The sequence below is a fragment of the Pangasianodon hypophthalmus genome, chromosome 19 (assembly GCF_027358585.1).
Source record: "Pangasianodon hypophthalmus isolate fPanHyp1 chromosome 19, fPanHyp1.pri, whole genome shotgun sequence".
Lineage (NCBI taxonomy): Eukaryota > Metazoa > Chordata > Actinopteri > Siluriformes > Pangasiidae > Pangasianodon > Pangasianodon hypophthalmus.
In genome coordinates this window covers 17,194,257-17,212,214 of record NC_069728.1, presented here as the reverse complement: position 1 = coordinate 17,212,214, position 17,958 = coordinate 17,194,257, and the positions used below count along the sequence as shown (strand labels likewise).

Below are 17,958 nucleotides of genomic sequence, written 5' to 3'. Positions count from 1 at the left end.
TGGACGTAAACACACATGGATTGACTTAAGCTTTTATAAATACAGTCTTTTACCTAAATAGGACCTACAGGCAAAAAAAGCTGACTCTAGTGTGCTATTAAGGTCCAACACAATTTATTGGCATTTTGAACAGCCAATGAGGGCTAGCTGATGTTTTTTTTCCTAAACAAGGTGTTTGAGCAAACAGTCTATAAAGTGTTTGGTAACAAAATTATTTGGATGATGTTGAGTAGACAATAATCTTATCCCTAAGTACCATCGTCAACTTCAACTTCAGCTCATGTGGACTCTATTGATGTTGAGAATGATGGTTTACTGATGGCTTGTAGAGTGTTTAAAAAACACATAGATTCATATTTGCCATGAATATCCTCTTGCACAAAATGGGCAAAAGTATGTGCGCACCTGACCATCACACCCATGTGGTTCTTCCCCAAACTGCTGCCACAATGTTGGAGGCAGACAATTGTATAGAATGTATGCTGGAGCATTACAATTTCCCTTCACTGGAAATAAGAGGCCCAAACCTCATGTTCCAGCATGATCATGCCTCTGTGCACAAAGCGAGCTCCATGAAGACATGGTGTGTTAAGTCTGGAGTGAAAGAACTCAGGTGTCCTGCACAGAGCCCTGACCTCAACCCCAATGAACACCTGACCTCAACTCCAGTGGCCTCACCCGACATGTAGTGTTGGTGTAAATCTAGTGGCAAGCCTTCCCAGAAGAGTGGAGGCTGTTATAGCAGTAAAGAGGGACTAAATGCATCTTAATGCACACAGTTCTGGAATAAGATGTTCAACAAGCACATATAGATGAGGTAGTCAGGTGTCCACATACTTTTGGCCATACAGTGTATTATGTACAACAACTATAACCCTTGTTAAACACTATCATGGCAGCAGGGTGATGCAGTGGGAAGTGTTACGGCTTCAGTGAGCCCAGGTTACTGTCTGTGCAGAGTTTCACATGCTCTCCCTGCGTCCATCTGGGCTTCCTCAGGGTTCTTCAGGTTTCTTCCCCCATCCAAAAACATGCTGGTAGGTGGAGTGGCTACATGAAATTGCCCCAGCGTTAGGCGTCCCATCCAAGGTGTATTCCAGCCTCACGCCCAGTGTTAGACTCTGGGATAGAACTCGGATCCGCAGCCACCCTGATCAGGATACAGAGCTTCCCAAAGATGAATGACTGAATGACCATGATGGTTTATTTTGTATGCCATGCTCACATAGTTTGTTGATGATTTGCTGAGAAACAATGCATCTTGGACTGTATTATTCATCTGACAAAGATTTTCGTTTTTTAAACCAACAGCACTTGGTTAGAAAATTCCAGACATTTCGCCTGATCTTCTTTGTTGGCTTCAGGCCTTTCCTTTTGTAACCGCTTCACTATACTGATAAACATCTTGAAAAATAATGCATCTGCTTCTGTTCACACGAGCCCTCCCATTAATTACATATCATTTCAACTCTAGCTTGCGTCCACAATTACCACCTTCCTGTTTATTGGCTATTACGTCACATTGTAAGGGTAGCTTATTGGTTCCAGGGCTCTTGTTCAATAAAACACTGACTACGTGACTATTGTATCTGGGTCAGCCATTTCTCACCTGCTGGCCCTAGAAGCATTCGCAGATTGTCGTGAAGCTCATTGGTTATAAGCAACAGAAACATCTCGCAGGCACAGCACACATCACACCTACCTGCTGCCTGGTTTCAATGTGATGCAGATTAAACACTAGAGATTTTGAGGTGGGTTTGTCGCTCTTTTTCGAACAGCGCAGGCTTAACACTCAAACAGAATTCAGAGAATCGAAACCGCACCCTGATACTTCCTGTCTGAGGAAGAGCTCTGCAACCTGTCGCAGGAAATTGGAGGCTGACATTGGCTCCTGTTCTGTTCCATCTGCCTCAAGACAAATCCACTTCCTGTTTGGGATTTACGATGGTTAGAAGCATCCTGATTTATGCCTGGGCTCCTTTGGGACCTATATTGTTCAACAGAGATTCTTGTGCATATCTGTTTAAGAGCTCAACGCATTGTGTACGCTGTATGGTGAGTCCTCGCTGAACAGATGTACCCATCATATCGTTTGACATGACAAAAAAAAAAAAAAAAAAAAAGAAATACTTTGTTGACAAACTCTGAATATCTGCTGAAGGAGTCTTTCAGCTGTAGCTAGATCATGAAGCGAGGACAGATGGACTGCTGCGGTCATTTTAGTGCTCTCCTGATGCCAGGTGCAAAATGTCATCACCAGAACAAGAGGCTTTCGGTAATGAGCTGCTTGCAGCCAGACGCATTCATCACATCTGAGAGGCTTTAATGATGGAGACTGTGGGCTGCTGGCTTGGGTTAAGAGAGACCAAACAACGTCTGTCATGCATCACAGGACTCGGAGTGTGTGGTGGGGACAGGCAAGCATCCGCCTTTCCATTAAAACTACCAACAAGAGCAAGGCAGGACTTGATATTCTTTATCTGGAAGTGGAAGTTGAGACCTCTGTGTGAAAACTGTGCATCATTACTAGAGCTGTTATGATGTCACAGCTGGTCAGGGCGTACAATCGGATGGTCAACTCACTGCTGACGTTTTCAAAATACCAGTTAAAATGCTATACTGTCTATTACTGTTTACCGGCCACTCAAGGGTAATTCCCATATTTCCGGGTCTTTTGACTTTACAAAGACGAGTCAGGAAGGGACGAAGTGTGGCATTTATTAGCACTTCCTTTATTTAAAAAATAAATAAATAAATAAATAAAAAAATCCTCCTGTTCCTTACTGACTTTTGCAAAAAACAAAAGTTTTACTTTGGAAAGAAGGTCATGTTTGAAGTTAAAGTGCTTCACAGTGGTGCGATGAGTCTCGCTCCTGTAACTATAGTATGAGCTACTCATCGTGATCATGGACCGGCTAATAAAGCACTAAATTTTACAAATTATAACTTCAACTTGCAGAACATTTTGCACAAAACATTCATTTCCAAAGTAGTTAACTCTGTTCCTCCCTGCAGCACATCTTGGGCATGCAGAGTCAAACAGGGAATGAACGCTATGTCAAAAATGTGACCCTGACAGACGCGAGGTTTGAAAATGAAGGCGCTGTCGAGTTTGAGGTGCTGCGTCTACCAGCTATTGAAAGACCTTATTGTCAGCCAAGAGTGTGAGAACAGAAATCCAATCCAGAAGACAAGAGCACAGCAGGAGATACTGAGAGACTAATTACAGATGCAGGTTTAACTGGACAGGACACCCATCTGAAATAAAATTCCACTCTGGTGAATCATCGTGAAGCGATGCACATGCAGCGAGCATCTGGAGAGGGTTCGTGGTTACTCTGGTCTCGTGACTCTCCGTAAAGCCAGGAGACTAGAAAAATGTCAGTCCAGGTGCTTGTGTGGTTTCTAGGCTCTCGTCTTTCTTTTTCTCCAAGTGTTCAGGAAGTGCAGAAGTCTGCAATGAAGCCATATCCTGCTATTGTTAGCGAGGTGTACAAAAGGGGACAGGAGATGGAGAAACCTACCGAGAGGGAAGTCACGGTGCTATTGTGCTGCACTTTGTACAAACAAACAGAAACGTCCAAAGAGTGTTCACAAGAATCACAAGAGATGTGGATCGAGTGGGAAAAGATTTCCAAGCAGGAGTTCTGGAAGATGGTTGGATGAACGTGTGGACGAGATCACGGACACTTCCCGGGTTGCTGACAGGAGTGTGTTTGTGTGTGTGTGTGTGTGTGTGTGTGTCTGTGTGTGTGTGTGTGGTCGTTGGATTTTCCTTTGCTTATCCATAAAATGGTCCCATAGGGGCCATTATCTCTCTCTCACACACAGGCAGCTCAAAAACCTGACATTCCTATATAATATGTAAAAATAATGAATTATATAGAGAGTGTGTGTGTGGGTGTGTGTGCGTGTGTGTGTGTGTGTGTGTGAGCCTTCAAGACTGGCATATGCTGCGTCAGGAAAAAGAAATGACCACGTAATCATTCTTCTTGCTATTTACACAAAAACACAACTGAAAATTTTGCACCCCCCTGGGTTCTGAATGGGGAAAAATTCAACTACAGCTTTGTATTTTAAAATTTAGCTATAAATTATTTAAAAAAAAAAATAATTCAAGAAGTTAAACATGAAATGTGGAAGCACATGTGCAGCAAAACAACAAAACAAAATGATGCAAAATTAAACAAATCGTGGAGGGAGCCTTTAAAGACAGTACCCGGCATATGAAGCATCAAGAAAAAGTGACTACGTAATCTTCATATTTATAGAGGAACAGGGAGTTGAGTGCAAAAGTTTGCACCCCCTTCCAAAGGTTTCTGAATGGAGAAAATGTACCTGTATCTTACAAATGATCTTTAAATAAAATAAATAAATAAAAGATTTGCACAGCGAAACAAACTAAAAAATGTAAAATTAAACAAATGATTAAAAAATGACGCTTTCACCCTGACTCTTCCAGTCTCCAAACATTATTTGAATAGTGCAGTGGATAACATCTGAGCGAGTTACCTCAACTGTTTCTCAGAATTCTCACGTCTGATTGGTCTAATTTAATGCGCTCGTTCTAATACGTTATCGTTTCTATAGCAACAGCTCACTCACAGGGACTTGTAGAGCGAATGAGCTAAAACTGTTTAATAGTTGTTTAAAGCTGCATTTTCATTTGACTTATTAACTTTGAGAGACATAAAAAGAGGCTGGTGGGGGGGAGCAACTATTTATAGCTGCTATAACTTAAGTGATAAGATGAACTAACTTGTCTCACAGATGTTCCACAACATTAAATGTAACTATAAATGGATAAAAAGAAATCATTGGCATGGTATAGTAGGAATGAAATATTTCCCAGAAAGTAAACAACTTTGGGATTGTTGATATCAACAATGTCATGTTGGTATAAATTCAAATTTTGTTGTCTTCTTTTAATTGTTGTCGTAAGTGTATACAAACTTTTGCACTCCACTGTACAATAAATCCAAAACAAAGCCAAGCCAAAGAGCGACGACTAAAATAAAACAATCTGGTTTATTCTGGTTTATCCACCTGAAGAAGAAACTACCTCCAGTTGTTAATAAAATTCTCATCACTGTAATGAATAGGAATCTGTGCTACTGTTTCCCTCAGAGTCCACCAGCTCCAAACATCTGCTAGTGTTTCCTCACACACACACACACACACACACACACACACACACACACACACACACACACACACGCCAACTCAAGCAGCGCCTTACCGACTGGTCTTTCCTCCCGACCACAGAGAACCACATGCTGCTAACTCCGCTCGGGTTGTGAGAAGAAGCTGAGTGCGACACACAGCCGCTCCAAGAGCAACACGTTCTCAGGTGAAGCTGGATACGATCCGAGGAAGTCTTCCGAGCTCAGCCTGCCGCTACATGCTAAAGTCAAGAGCAGTTCCCACAGAAGCAAGTCCTCAGATTGCCCTGGAGCGCAAGAATCCCTCGAGTCTGGGTGAACTTTCTGTGCTGCTCCACACACACCGGGACAAACCTATCATTACTCTGCTCCGGCTGGATCCACCTCTCTTCTCCTCTCCTCTCCACTCCCTCTCCTGTTTCCTCCCTCTCCCCCTCCCTCCCGTCAGTCCGTCCTCCACCTCACTCCCTCTCTGTGCACAGTTTCAAAATAGAAGTTATAAAAACAGTTCAGGATAGCCTCCAACCTTTTGCTTGTTTTTTTTTTTTTTTTGGTCTAGAGTTCTTGCATGGCCTCTAAATCCCCTCCACAGGAGCTGCTTTTTCCCGTCACGTCTGGAGTCGAGCCTTGCCTTCACACTTACAATTTACAACTTAAAGACGATCTGAAGCAACGCAGTTACAGTTGTGTGCTTCTACGCTTAAAAAAAAAAAATCCTAAACTTTATAAAACGTGTTTAGAATCAAATTTGGTGCTCAAACTGTAAAAACTGTCACTGCCGCTACAACAGCATCCGAACAACCAGAGCGAGCATTAAGCATTTTATACCACTGACTGGTGCGGCGGACGCGCCACGTAATCTAAGACTGAAAAGAACCATTAAAATCCAATGTTTATTCATTGATATGGTGAAGGAGATGTTTATTTAACATTTATGGAAGGAGTCTCCAGTGTCAGAGGTGAAGCTGTAACTACATTTTCTGATATCTTCAGAAAGAGGAGGTTGAAAAGTTGCATTTCTTGTCTTATCTTTAAAAGTGAGAGAATGACTCTTTATAGCTGCTATAACGCAAGCGATAACAGGAGCTAACCTGCTTTGAGGACATTCCATTACATTAAATGTAAACAGAAACAGATAAAAAGTATGACCTATTATTCTTTAATTAATAAAAATTGTAATTGTTGGCAGTTTCCTGTCGTACAAAAGGGAATAAGCACATTGGGACTTGCTGCTACAGGAAAATAATCAACTTCAGGATGCTAACTGTAGCTCACCTCATCACACCAACCTGTCGTTGATTCTGTTCCCCTGACACGTGTTTTATTCCGCATATTCATCATTAAAGAGTATAGTAAACATGCACTGAATTCTCAAATCTGATTGGTCGGAAGGTGTGCATTATTTTCGTGTAGTATTTAATCGCAGGTATGTATTAACACGCTCCTATCTGAGACATTTGACCGTTTCTATAGTAACAGCTCTCTCACAGAGACTTGTCTGGCTTGTCGTGCCACGTCAGTTATTGCAGCGTTACAACAAAACAACAACAAAATTTGCTGTTCAACCAAACCCATTATGCAAAAAATGGTAATATTCTGATAAGGTGAAAGTCTGTTTAACATTTCCGAAAGGAAACTCCAGCGTTAAAGACTTTAACAGTGTGATGTAAAGTATAAATCGATAAAAATGAGGTGCTGTGTGATCATGGGCATGTTGCTGTGGTATGATCGGCATAAAACAACGCGGCGTGTGCAGTTATGGGAAAATAATCAACTCCTGGGTGGTAATGGGCGTCAGAGGCGCAGCACACCACCCCGTCATTGATTGTTGATTTTTTTTTCTCCCTATAACTGCACACTCCATAATGGATTATTCCAAACCTATCGGTTTCCACATACTGATGCAAATGTTGCTCATGCAAAGCGTGGCCTGTCCTCCGAGGGAAAGATGTGCGTGTCTGTGGGCTCAATCATTTGCATTTCATTTATGTTTTAGTGCTCTGTTCTCTTTAAAACAACTCTAAAAGTCTGTGTTAAATGCAAACGTAACTTTCAGAGCAACTTTGATCTTAATCCTCGTTTCGTACTCAGACTCATAAACCTTTCGGCACCAGCGAGTGAGATTTTCACCTCGTAAAGACAAACACACTGAGGGTCATAAAGCAGGAGCTGATGGTAGACTAAACACATGATAACACACACACACACACACACACACACACACACACACTCTCGTGCTTGGTTGAAGTGGAACAACTGCACACCGGAGCTCCGCCCCACACCACAGACGAGGAAACACTCCACCAGGTCTGACTGAAATGCTCACTCTTTCTAATGTTTGTTGTTCAAACACTTGCTGATATTTGGTATTTGATATGGGTGCTGCTGCTGAGAGCATGGAAACTCCTGTTTAAAGGAACACTCCAGCTTTTTTTTTTTTTTTTTAACCAAATCTGTAGCATATATACACGATTTCCACACAATTAGCTCACCCTCTTTATTCTAGGGATACAATGGAGGTCTACGGGCAGCTGTTGACTTCTGGAACTAGATGTTAATGTGATACAGGATTCCTGTTAGTAATACTCCTGATCTGTGTAATTAGTCACATGGGAAGTAGAAAAAACTTCAGAAAAATAAACATAACTCAATTTTTTAACATATTGCTCCATTTTTGGAAAGTCCAACAGCTTTGGAACAACTTTTTGAGACCGAATCCAACATCTGCCTTTAGACATCCATTATAAATGAGTTTACGGTACAGGAAACTCTTTCAGACGCTGAAGAGAAATGCTTTTACGAATCGTCAAAGTGAATTAAGACCAATTTATATGTAATATTTACCAGAGCTGCACCATGTAATCTCCACTGTGCCAGAACTGATGAGATGTTTCCTTACCTTGGCAGCGACGATGCTGAGGCCCATGCCATTGTGCTTCTTCAACGTCACCGTCACGATTTCAGGTTCCTTCCTCATTGGCTATGAAGAGAGCAAAGAGCAAACAGTGGAGTTAGAGCTGAAGAGACAGAAGCAGGACGTGAGCTGCCCTGGGTTTCAGGCACTGTCTCGTGGCTGGTTCTGCACCAGACTGGCTGAGCTGAGGAAGAAGAGGAGGAGGAGGAGGAGGAGGAGGAGGAGGAGGCAGGGCGAGGCGCAGAGCGGCGGTTGTTCCTCAGAGCGAGGCCTGACCACAAGGAGAAACGGCGGCTTCTGGAGCCGAGACAAGAATGAAAGCCACATGCGTCAGCGCCACAGAGCGCCGAGCTCGCTTCCACATGGGCCAGAGAGAGAGAGAGAGACAGAGAGAAAGAGAGAAGGAGAGAGAGAGGGAGAGAGGGAGAGCTTAGCTTCCCACAGCCGCTCCCTCCGAGAACCTCAGTACTCACAGAACAGCAGCAGATAGCTCAGTTCTGAGGCTCGTTTGTTGGGTCTAAAGGCTGATGTAATACAACGTAAATACAACTAGAGGAGCAGCAATGTGAAGTTAAAGTCTCTGGATGCTTTCGGGACACTGAGTGCGTTCATACACGCAAATAATCTGGACCCTGGCTCCCAAAAGCTTTTTAAGAGTTAGTGGTAGAGAGAGTGTACAATGTAATGCTCGCTCTACTATTAAACTCTGATCTTATTGCTGTGACGCTTTTGAGAAAAGTGTTGAAATCAAATTATTCAATATCTTTCAAGAATTCTGGAGAAACCCGATCAACACAAGGTCATGCAGCACGGGTACAGTTAATCTGCATTTACGGAAGGAGTCTCCAGTGTAAAAGCTGTAAATCTAGTGGTTTAAAGCTGCAACTTTAAGTCTTCAGGACAAAGGGATTTTTGCTTTGTGGTTTCTCAGTTAAATGATATGCTGCTTTTTTTTTTTTTTTTGGCTTATTATCTTTAAAAAAAAAACAGAAATGAAAAAGAGAGACTGTTGAGGGAACGAATGTTTATATAACTCTGCTATAACGTGGGCAATAACAGGAAGTACCTTGTTTCGTGGATGTTCAACAACATAGACGTAACTATAAACAGATAATTACGATGTATTGCTCTATAACAAATCAAAATTGTAAGTGATGGCAAACTGCTATTGTGTAAGAAGAATAAAATATTTGGCTACATGCTGCTACTGGAAAATAATCAACTTCAAGGTGGTAAAACTAATTCCACTTTGTGTCAGGCTGCATCACACCCTGTCGTTGATTATTTTCCTACAAAAGCACACCCTGAGTGTTGTATTCTTGACTTAACTACACATTCTTCTGTTTATTAGCTGTCTTTTGTGCATTTATATGCGCTAATCAACTACCGGTGATTTGATTTTGTGTAGTCATTAGCTTATTTTCTTTAGTACATGTAAACACAGTGTCACTGACTAATTATAGCAGAAAAAAAGGTTACGCAAGTAATAGAGTCAGTGAACCAATGAGAAGCCTGGTAATCAGTCCCGTGTGTGCATCTTCCAGTCATATTCTGCACTTCTGTACGCAAAAACAAAGCATTACCTGTACTTTGTGGGTGTATATGCCAATGTGCAGTCTCTTTCATTATTGGAAAGCATTCTATATATTGTATATATTTCAAGTGAACTTGCTTGATGCCTTATAAAATCCATGCATAGCTTGCGTACTGTGTGTGCAGGAAACAGGGAAAGCCCTACGCAGGAGCCCCTCTGGGAGCTGCTGCAGTTTTACACAGCACCGCTTCAGCTCCCCGATAAAAGGCGGAGAGCAGCGAGCGCCACCGCAGCATGAATGAGATCATTAAGAAGTCGTCTGAGACGCGGGGGTGGGTCTGTCTGGCGCGTGGCCAGGCCGTGTTAATCAGAGGCTGGATGGCGCTGGGATGCTGAAAGCTGGCTCCTGCTCGAGCGTGGTCTGGAGCCGATGAGGCCCAGCCCTCTGTGTTTGGGCACAGTGCATGCAAACCACGGCAGGAAAAAACAGGGCAATTACAGGGGAAGCGGTGCAATTCAGGGGGCTTTTGTGAGATTAGGGTGAGTAGAAAGCTATCATTTACAGTGCTCTGGTCACTAATTAGGCGCAGTGGTGGGAACGGTGTTGACTGTAATCTAACACACTGAGGTAGGTCTGTGGTGCATCCACAACACTGAGATGACTCGGATTACCCGTATCGTTCTGCAGAAGTGCAGCCGTGGTGTGTTTCTGAAGATCGGACTGACTATCTAATCATGGATGTGTGGCGAGGACGAAGAAGACTTACGGTACAGAACAAAGCCTCCAGAGCACTTAGTGTCTTTATATATCAGTTAGTTAAATGCGTGTCACATTTCTATCAGTGTGCGTGCATGTGTTAATCGTGTCATGTGACCTACCAGGTCAGAGTTATCCGCGGAGAAGTGGCTGTCGCAGTCGGCTCCTTCAAAGTAGACGGTCCAGGTTCCGGGAGCACGAGGATGAGGGGTCAGACGGCAGAAACCTGGAAAGGCAAGTCAGCACACACCCTCACAATACACATCCAAATCCTGGAGATCCTTCTCTCTCTCTCTCTCTCTCTCTCTCTCTCCCTCTTTCTCTCTCACACACTCACACACACACACACACACACAATCACGTTGCTCCCTCGCTTATCTCTGTTTGTTTTTGATCCGAGACAAACAGTCCTTTCTGCGAGACCTTAACCAAACACATTCCACTGGTCACACATCAGCGTTAAATAAACAAGTTCAACCCCGTTCCCCTGTCACCGTGTACTGACCGCGACTGGCTCCCAGGATGTTCAGAAAGCAGAAATCATTCCCTCTCTTACCTCTCTGACACAGTGGCTCCAGGAACTCTTGGAAGCCGTTGGGAATGTTGCGGACCACGTCGCAGGAGTAGCCGTCTTCCGGCAGCAGGAAGGGAAGCTGTAGGTCAGGATCCTCCTCCAGCTGAACCTCCCGGCCGTCGCTGCGAGCCAGCTCGTCCGCCGTGTTCTCCGCCACGGCCACCACGTGATCGATCAGCTCCTGCAGGCAACAGCATGATAAAGTTTCCACATAATGAAGAACCTTTGGAGAACCCTTTGCCATTTAAACTGCAAACCCGGAGCTAGAAACCAGGAGAACTGAGCTATAGCTCATTTCTAAACTACCCCAAGTTTTAAAGCACAAGTTTATATTATTAACCTAATCTAATTATTCTAGTATTAGTAATATAAAGCAAATATGTGTTTGTTTATCTTCAGTAAATGCTTTATCCTAGTCAGAGTTGCGGAGGATTTAGGGGACCTGACCTATCCTGAGAACAATGGGTGTGGTGTGAGGTTTGAACACACCCAGCATTGGAGAACAGTTTATCTCAAGACATCACACACCAAATTTCTGACATGTTCCCATAATAATATAGTAAAAAACAAAAGTCCAGAGACAGAGAGAGAGAGAGAGAGAGAGAGAGAGAGAGAGAGAGAGAGAGAGAGAGAGAGAGTCGTTGATTACCGTTAAGCAGGTGAATTAAAACTGATTTTATCTGCTCTATTCACACAGGACTAAAATTACACAAGGAACCTGTAATTATTTGCAATTTTATGAATGTGCAGTGTTCCTAATACGGGAAGCAGAAGAAATCCCGGCTCAAATTTAGCTCATGTGAATGGAAATGGCCTGCGGGGATTACTTCAGATGTGAGAGTGTTTTTTTAACAGAACAATGGTGCTACGTCTTCAGTGAATAGCGCGCGCTATATGGCTCATAAGCACGAGCGAGACGACAGGAGAGTCACTCACTGGGGGGATGTAGGGCTCGTCCGGCGCACAGTGGTAGTTACTCATGAGTGCGTTGAGCTGCAGAGAGTTGAGCTTGAAGCACGTGTTGTTGATGTTCTGGACGTCTTGCATGGCGTACTTGTCCATGGTGAGGAGAGTTGTTGCCTGGGAATATAAGATATAACGAGATAACGGATAAGAGATAACAGATAATGAGTGCCACAACAGCATGGCATTATTGTGATTTTAGACTGTGAACATGATGACTTACTATCATCAGTTAAGTACCATCATAGACACATATATTAGAGACATTAGTGTATATATATATATATATATATATATATATATATATATATATATATATATATATATATTAGTGTAATATATTAGATCATTGTACAGCGGGCCACAACATTCCTATATTCTCTCTCTTTGTAAGTGTCTATAGACAAAATGTCAAATTTTTGATATTTTGTAGTGATATAACTAAGAACTGATATTGACTTGACCTTAAGATAATACGCCATGAATCTACTCCAAACTCACAATACTGAGAGAAAAAAAAATATATTTTGTAAAATTATTTACAAATACAAATCGCCAGAAAATTGCTAAGTATTCACTCCAGTTGTTGTGAACCCCGTAAATTAGTTGTAGTGAGAATCGAGCTGTGTGCAGTCAAGGTCTGTCACATGATCTCAGTATAAATACACCTGTTCCTGTGAGAACCCAGAGAACATACCTAAACAAAACAGCAACATGAAAACCAAGGAGCTATCAAAACAAATCCGGGACAAAGTATCAGTCAGGGTTTTTTTTATTTATTTTTTTTAATTAAAAACAAGTAAAAGCCTCCACCGCTAACAATAGGCCTTGAGTTCCTAAAAACATGCACGTGTAAATAGCATCTCTGTATGAAAAACAGGAAGTAAGCTTTTGAAGAAAAACTATTTCAGACTTTTGATCTTGCTGTGACCTTGATCCTCTTTGGATCAATCCCTAAATCGAATCAGTTCATCTGCTGGTTGCAAAGATAAAGATTCCACATAAGTCCTACAAAACATTCAACCACTCGTTCTTGAGATATCGCGCTATTGAGAATCTTGGTGAGAAGAAAGCCATATGAAATATTTTGTGTTGGAGACTCAGCAAAAAAGTTTTTCTGATTTGATGAGACCAAGCTTTTTTTGGCCTTGGTACCAAGGGCTACGCTTGGTGGAAGCCCAACACTGCTCATCACCCTGACAACACCATCCCCACACTGAAGCATGGTGGTGGGAGCATTACATTGTGGGGATGATTTCCACTGGTCAGGGTTGTCTCCCAGATGCTCATTTTTTGGCTAGTGACACTGTGATTGACAGGGGAGAGAGCGTAACATCCCTCCCACCCAGAGAGCACGGCCAATTTTGCGCTCTTGGACTTCTGGCCATTGATAGCTGTGGCATCGCTGGGATTGAAACTCGCGATCTTCGGACGAAAGGGTGAACGCTTTTCTGTTAGGCCAAATCCCTTTATTTGTTGCCAGATATAATTTATAATTACAAGGTCTTGATGTATAGTAATTCCTCTCAGCACCAATCATACTGCTTTAAGTGCAAGTCTGTGGTCTGGAGATATTTTAATCAGCATAAATATGTTAATAATAGACATTATGGCTCAGTTAAAACCTCAATCCTTGAACCTGAAAACTGCTGTATACCAACAATTGTTAGCAATTTTGTCAAGAAAAATAGGCAAAAAATACCAGGATCCAGATGTGGATCATAAAACTTGATTGCCCACAAAAAACTTCCAAAAATGATCAACGCAGCTCTTGAGGGTGGGCACTTACTTTCATGAGGTGTTGCTGGAGTGCTAATATGTATATCTCCAGTCTGTGTGTGTGTGTGTGTACCTGCACTATGCGGCTGAGGTGGCAGTCTGCCGCGAGCTCCAGGCCCTGTTTCTCAGCCCAGGCCTCGATGTGGCTGAGTTGTTGGCGCAGGATGGCGCCCCAGTAGTGCGAGCACAGCCCCGAGTCCGATTCAGTCACCAGCTTGTTGAACAGCCACATGTTGATGAAGTGGAAGAGCTGAGAGAACAGCTGGATGGTGAGGGCCGCGTTCACACGGCAACGCCGCAGCAGCGACATGGCGCCTGTCAGTGTGTGCAGCACGTCCTCTGTGGGAAAGAAACAAGGAGACGCCGTCACAACACAACTGTTTTATATCTTATAGTCAAGTATTCTGGAAGAATTGTCAACAGGCTGATGAGTGGACACACACACACACACACACACACACACACACACACACACACTCTCTCACACACACACACACACACACACAGAGGGCCATAATGAGAGAAGCAACGCAATCCCAGTTGTAATAGTTTAAAACCCAAAAAAAAAAACAAAAAAAAAAAACAACTAAATCTGAAAAATAAAATTAAATCTGAAATCAAAATCTAACAAATTACAAAAAAAAAAAAAAAAAAAAATCATCTGAAAAATAAAAATATCTAAAAAAAAATATCCCACAAATATGAAAGATACTAAATTTGTCCTGCCAATTATTCTTATACTTAAATTACATAAATTTAATTCATTTTTGCTTCAACTGCTTTGCTGTATTCTAATTGGCTCAAAGTGAATTTTTATTTTCTTTGCTCCATCAACTGGATTATTAACATATTATTAAGCGTAACATGAATGTGCTTTTAATAAAAGTGACTTTAATTTAAAGCAGAATAAATTCCAGGCCTCATGCAACCTGTTGAGAGGTTAAACATTAGCTGAGTGTGTGTGTGTGTGTGTGTGTGTGTGTGTGTGTGTGTGTGTGTGTGTCTCACCGATCTTGGGTCTTTGTGGGTTTTGTTCTTCAGGATCGTCGACGAACGCCGGCATGTAGTTATTCAGATCCGACTGCAGACAGTGAACCAGGTACCTGAAGTTCAAAAAAAAAAAAAAAAAAAAAATGCAGGTTTGTGAACATGAGCATCAACCAGAATAAAAAAAAAAAAAAAAAAAAACCTCACACTTTAATATATGTACCTGCAAATTTAAATGTTAGTTATCACAAACTGGTAATGATGCGTCATGAGAAACGGATGAAAATCATATATTTTTAATGTCACATGGCAATTTCGTGGCGATAGGAGACTGAGCAAACTTTAGTGGGGTGGGCAACAAAGTGGGAGGGGTGAGTGATGCAACAGCTTTATGAAAATAAGAAGCAAAGTGAGAGATTGTGATGCGGTACTAATCACTCCTAAGTGCAGTGTGTGAGCGTAACACACCTGGAGGAAAGTGCTATCTGCCCTCTTCCTCATACCTGAGCTCACAGATACCCATGACTGACTAGCGTTGCTGTGATTGACAGGGGAGAGAGAGTATGCCCCTCCCACTTAGAGAGTAAGGCCAATTTTGCTGTTTTGGTTGTTGTTCTAAAAATAGTTTCTTTATTGGACCGATTAAAAGAAGCCAAGTTCCCAAGAATTACTCCTAGACGCCTTGATCCAGCTCTTGATAAGAGCGAAGGAGCACTGCTATATGGATTAAAAAGAAAAACAAAGCAATTCAAGAATAAAAAAAAAGAACTCCTGTTCACTGGTTTATATAAAGAGCGTTGGTGAGGAGCGTCTGGATCGTATTTAGCGCTCAGCACCCCTCTGTCCTGCAATTTTACAAATCATTTTCTAATTATCTAACCGCACTCAGCACTGACGAGTCGCTCGGCTCACAGATGTTCTGCATTAGCCAATGTACTACTCTTTCACACTTCTTCAAGGTAGTGAAGGCGACGTGTGTGTGTGTGTGTGTGTGTGTGTGTTCTCTCAAAAGTAAAAAATAAGCTATTAGAGGGAATCCGACACTAATCTGCAGTGTGTCTAGACGTGTGCTGTCAGAACAAATTTTTCTTTCAATTACTATTAGAACAGCCATAATATTTACACACTGGAAGGCCAAAACCGTGACATTTAGGATTCCATCTACTGCTTTTACTCAGTTAAAGTAACTCTGCTAAAACTTAGGCTTAAGTGCTAAATAACTCCTGCTGCTTATTGTAAGAAAATGGCTCAGAAGAAATACATGAAATAATCTTTGTGAAATAACACGTTATTACTTTATAAGTCCTGGGAATATGTACAATTTCACCTTTTATATTTTCTATACATCTATATCTATACATCTAGACATCTATATCTATCTCTCTCTCTCTATATATATATACACTATATTACCAAAAGTATTCGGTCACCCATCCAAATGATCAGAATCAGGTGTCCTTATCACTTGGCCTGGCCACAGGTGTATAAAATCAAGCACTTAGGCATGCAGACTGTTTTTACAAACATTTGTGAAAGAATGGGCCGCTCTCAGGAGCTCAGTGAATTCCAGCGTGGAACTGTCATAGGATGCCACCTGTGCAACAAATCCAGTCGTGAAATTTCCTCGCTCCTAAATATTCCACAGTCAACTGTCAGCTTTATCATAACAAAATGGAAGAGTTTGGGAACAACAGCAAGTCAGCCACGAAGTGGTAGGCCACGTAAACTGACGGAGAGGGGTCAGCGGATGCTGAAGCGCATAGTGCAAAGAGGTCGTCGACTTTCTTCACAGTCAATTGCTACAGAGCTCCAAACTTCATGTGACCTTCAGATTAGCCCAAGTACAGTACGCAGAGAGCTTCATGGAATGGGTTTCCATGGCCGAGCAGCTGCATCCAAGCCACACATCACCAAGTGCAATGCAAAGCGTCGGATGCAGTGGTGTAAAGCACGCCGCCACTGGACTCTAGAGCAGTGGAGACGCGTTCTCTGGAGTGATGAATCACGCTTTTCCATCTGGTAATCTGATGGACGAGTCTGGGTTTGGAGGTTGCCAGGAGAACGGTACATTTCGGACTGCATTGTGCCGAGTGTGAAATTTGGTGGAGGAGGAATTATGGTGTGGGGTTGTTTTTCAGGAGTTGGGCTTGGCCCCTTAGTTCCAGTGAAAGGAACTTTGAATGCTTCAGGATACCAAAACATTTTGGACAATTCCATGCTCCCAACCTTGTGGGAACAGTTTGGAGCGGGCCCCTTCCTCTTCCAACATGACTGTGCACCAGTGCACAAAGCAAGGTCCATAAAGACATGGATGGCAGAGTCTGGTGTGGATGAACTTGACTGGCCTGCACAGAGTCCTGACCTGAACCCGATAGAACACCTTTGGGATGAATTAGAGCGGAGACTGAGAGCCAGGCCTTCTCGACCAACATCAGTGTGTGACCTCACCAATGCGCTTTTGGAAGAATGGTCAAAAATTCCTATAAACACACTCCTCAACCTTGTGGACAGCCTTCCCAGAAGAGTTGAAGCTGTAATAGCTGCAAAAGGTGAACCGACATCATATTGAACCCTATGGGTTAGGAATGGGATGGCACTTAAGTTCATATGTGAGTCAAGGCAGGTGACCGAATACTTTCGGTAATATAGTATATATATATATATATATATATATATATATATATATATATATATATATATACATATATATACACACACACACACACACACACATACACAGAGAAAGAGAGAGATTGAAGCTTTGGAGTCTTCAGCACCAGTTCTTTCTAACAGCCAGCAAGTTTTCTGCCATTTCAGAACAGAGGATATTGCACTACATTAAATGTAACCATAAATGGATAAAAAGTATGACATGCCTTTCTTTCCATGCCATTCCAAAAAAGAAACACAAAACATGATTGTTGACAAATTGGTGTGGTATAAGAGGAATAAAACACTTCCGGACTTGATGCTATCAGAAAAGAATCAACTCTGGGGTGTTAACAGTAACTCTGCTTCATCACACCACCCCATCGTTGATTATTTTCCTATAACAGCACGTCACAAAGTGTATTATTCCTTACATTACATAGGTTCTACAGTGCCGTTACGTTATAGCCTAAATCCATCCACCTGTGCACTGGAGTGTGATTGATAGACAGATAGATAGATAGATAGATAGATAGACAGACAGACAAACAGATAGATACATAGATGATAACTATATACAGACAGACAGATAAATAGTCAGATAAATACATGGACAAAAAAACAGACACAGAACAATCG

At 42.2% G+C, this 17,958-nt stretch overlaps 1 protein-coding gene across 16 annotated transcripts in view; it reads right to left on the bottom strand.

The window, feature by feature from the left end:
* The window catches only part of afdna (afadin, adherens junction formation factor a), a 126,260-nt gene that overhangs the window by 29,027 nt on the left and 79,275 nt on the right, over positions 1–17,958 (bottom strand). For 15 of the 16 annotated variants that reach the window (XM_053242127.1, XM_034313668.2, XM_053242125.1 and 12 more), the window contains 6 exons: positions 14,692–14,786; positions 13,757–14,022; positions 11,878–12,021; positions 10,924–11,122; positions 10,490–10,593; positions 8,062–8,142 (listed from right to left, as the gene is read on the bottom strand). In XM_053242127.1, coding sequence (XP_053098102.1) covers positions 8,062–8,142; positions 10,490–10,593; positions 10,924–11,122; positions 11,878–12,021; positions 13,757–14,022; positions 14,692–14,786 — 889 coding nt within the window. The remainder of the gene's footprint in view (positions 1–8,061; positions 8,143–10,489; positions 10,594–10,923; positions 11,123–11,877; positions 12,022–13,756; positions 14,023–14,691; positions 14,787–17,958) is intronic. The other variant, XM_053242124.1, reaches the window with a different exon arrangement.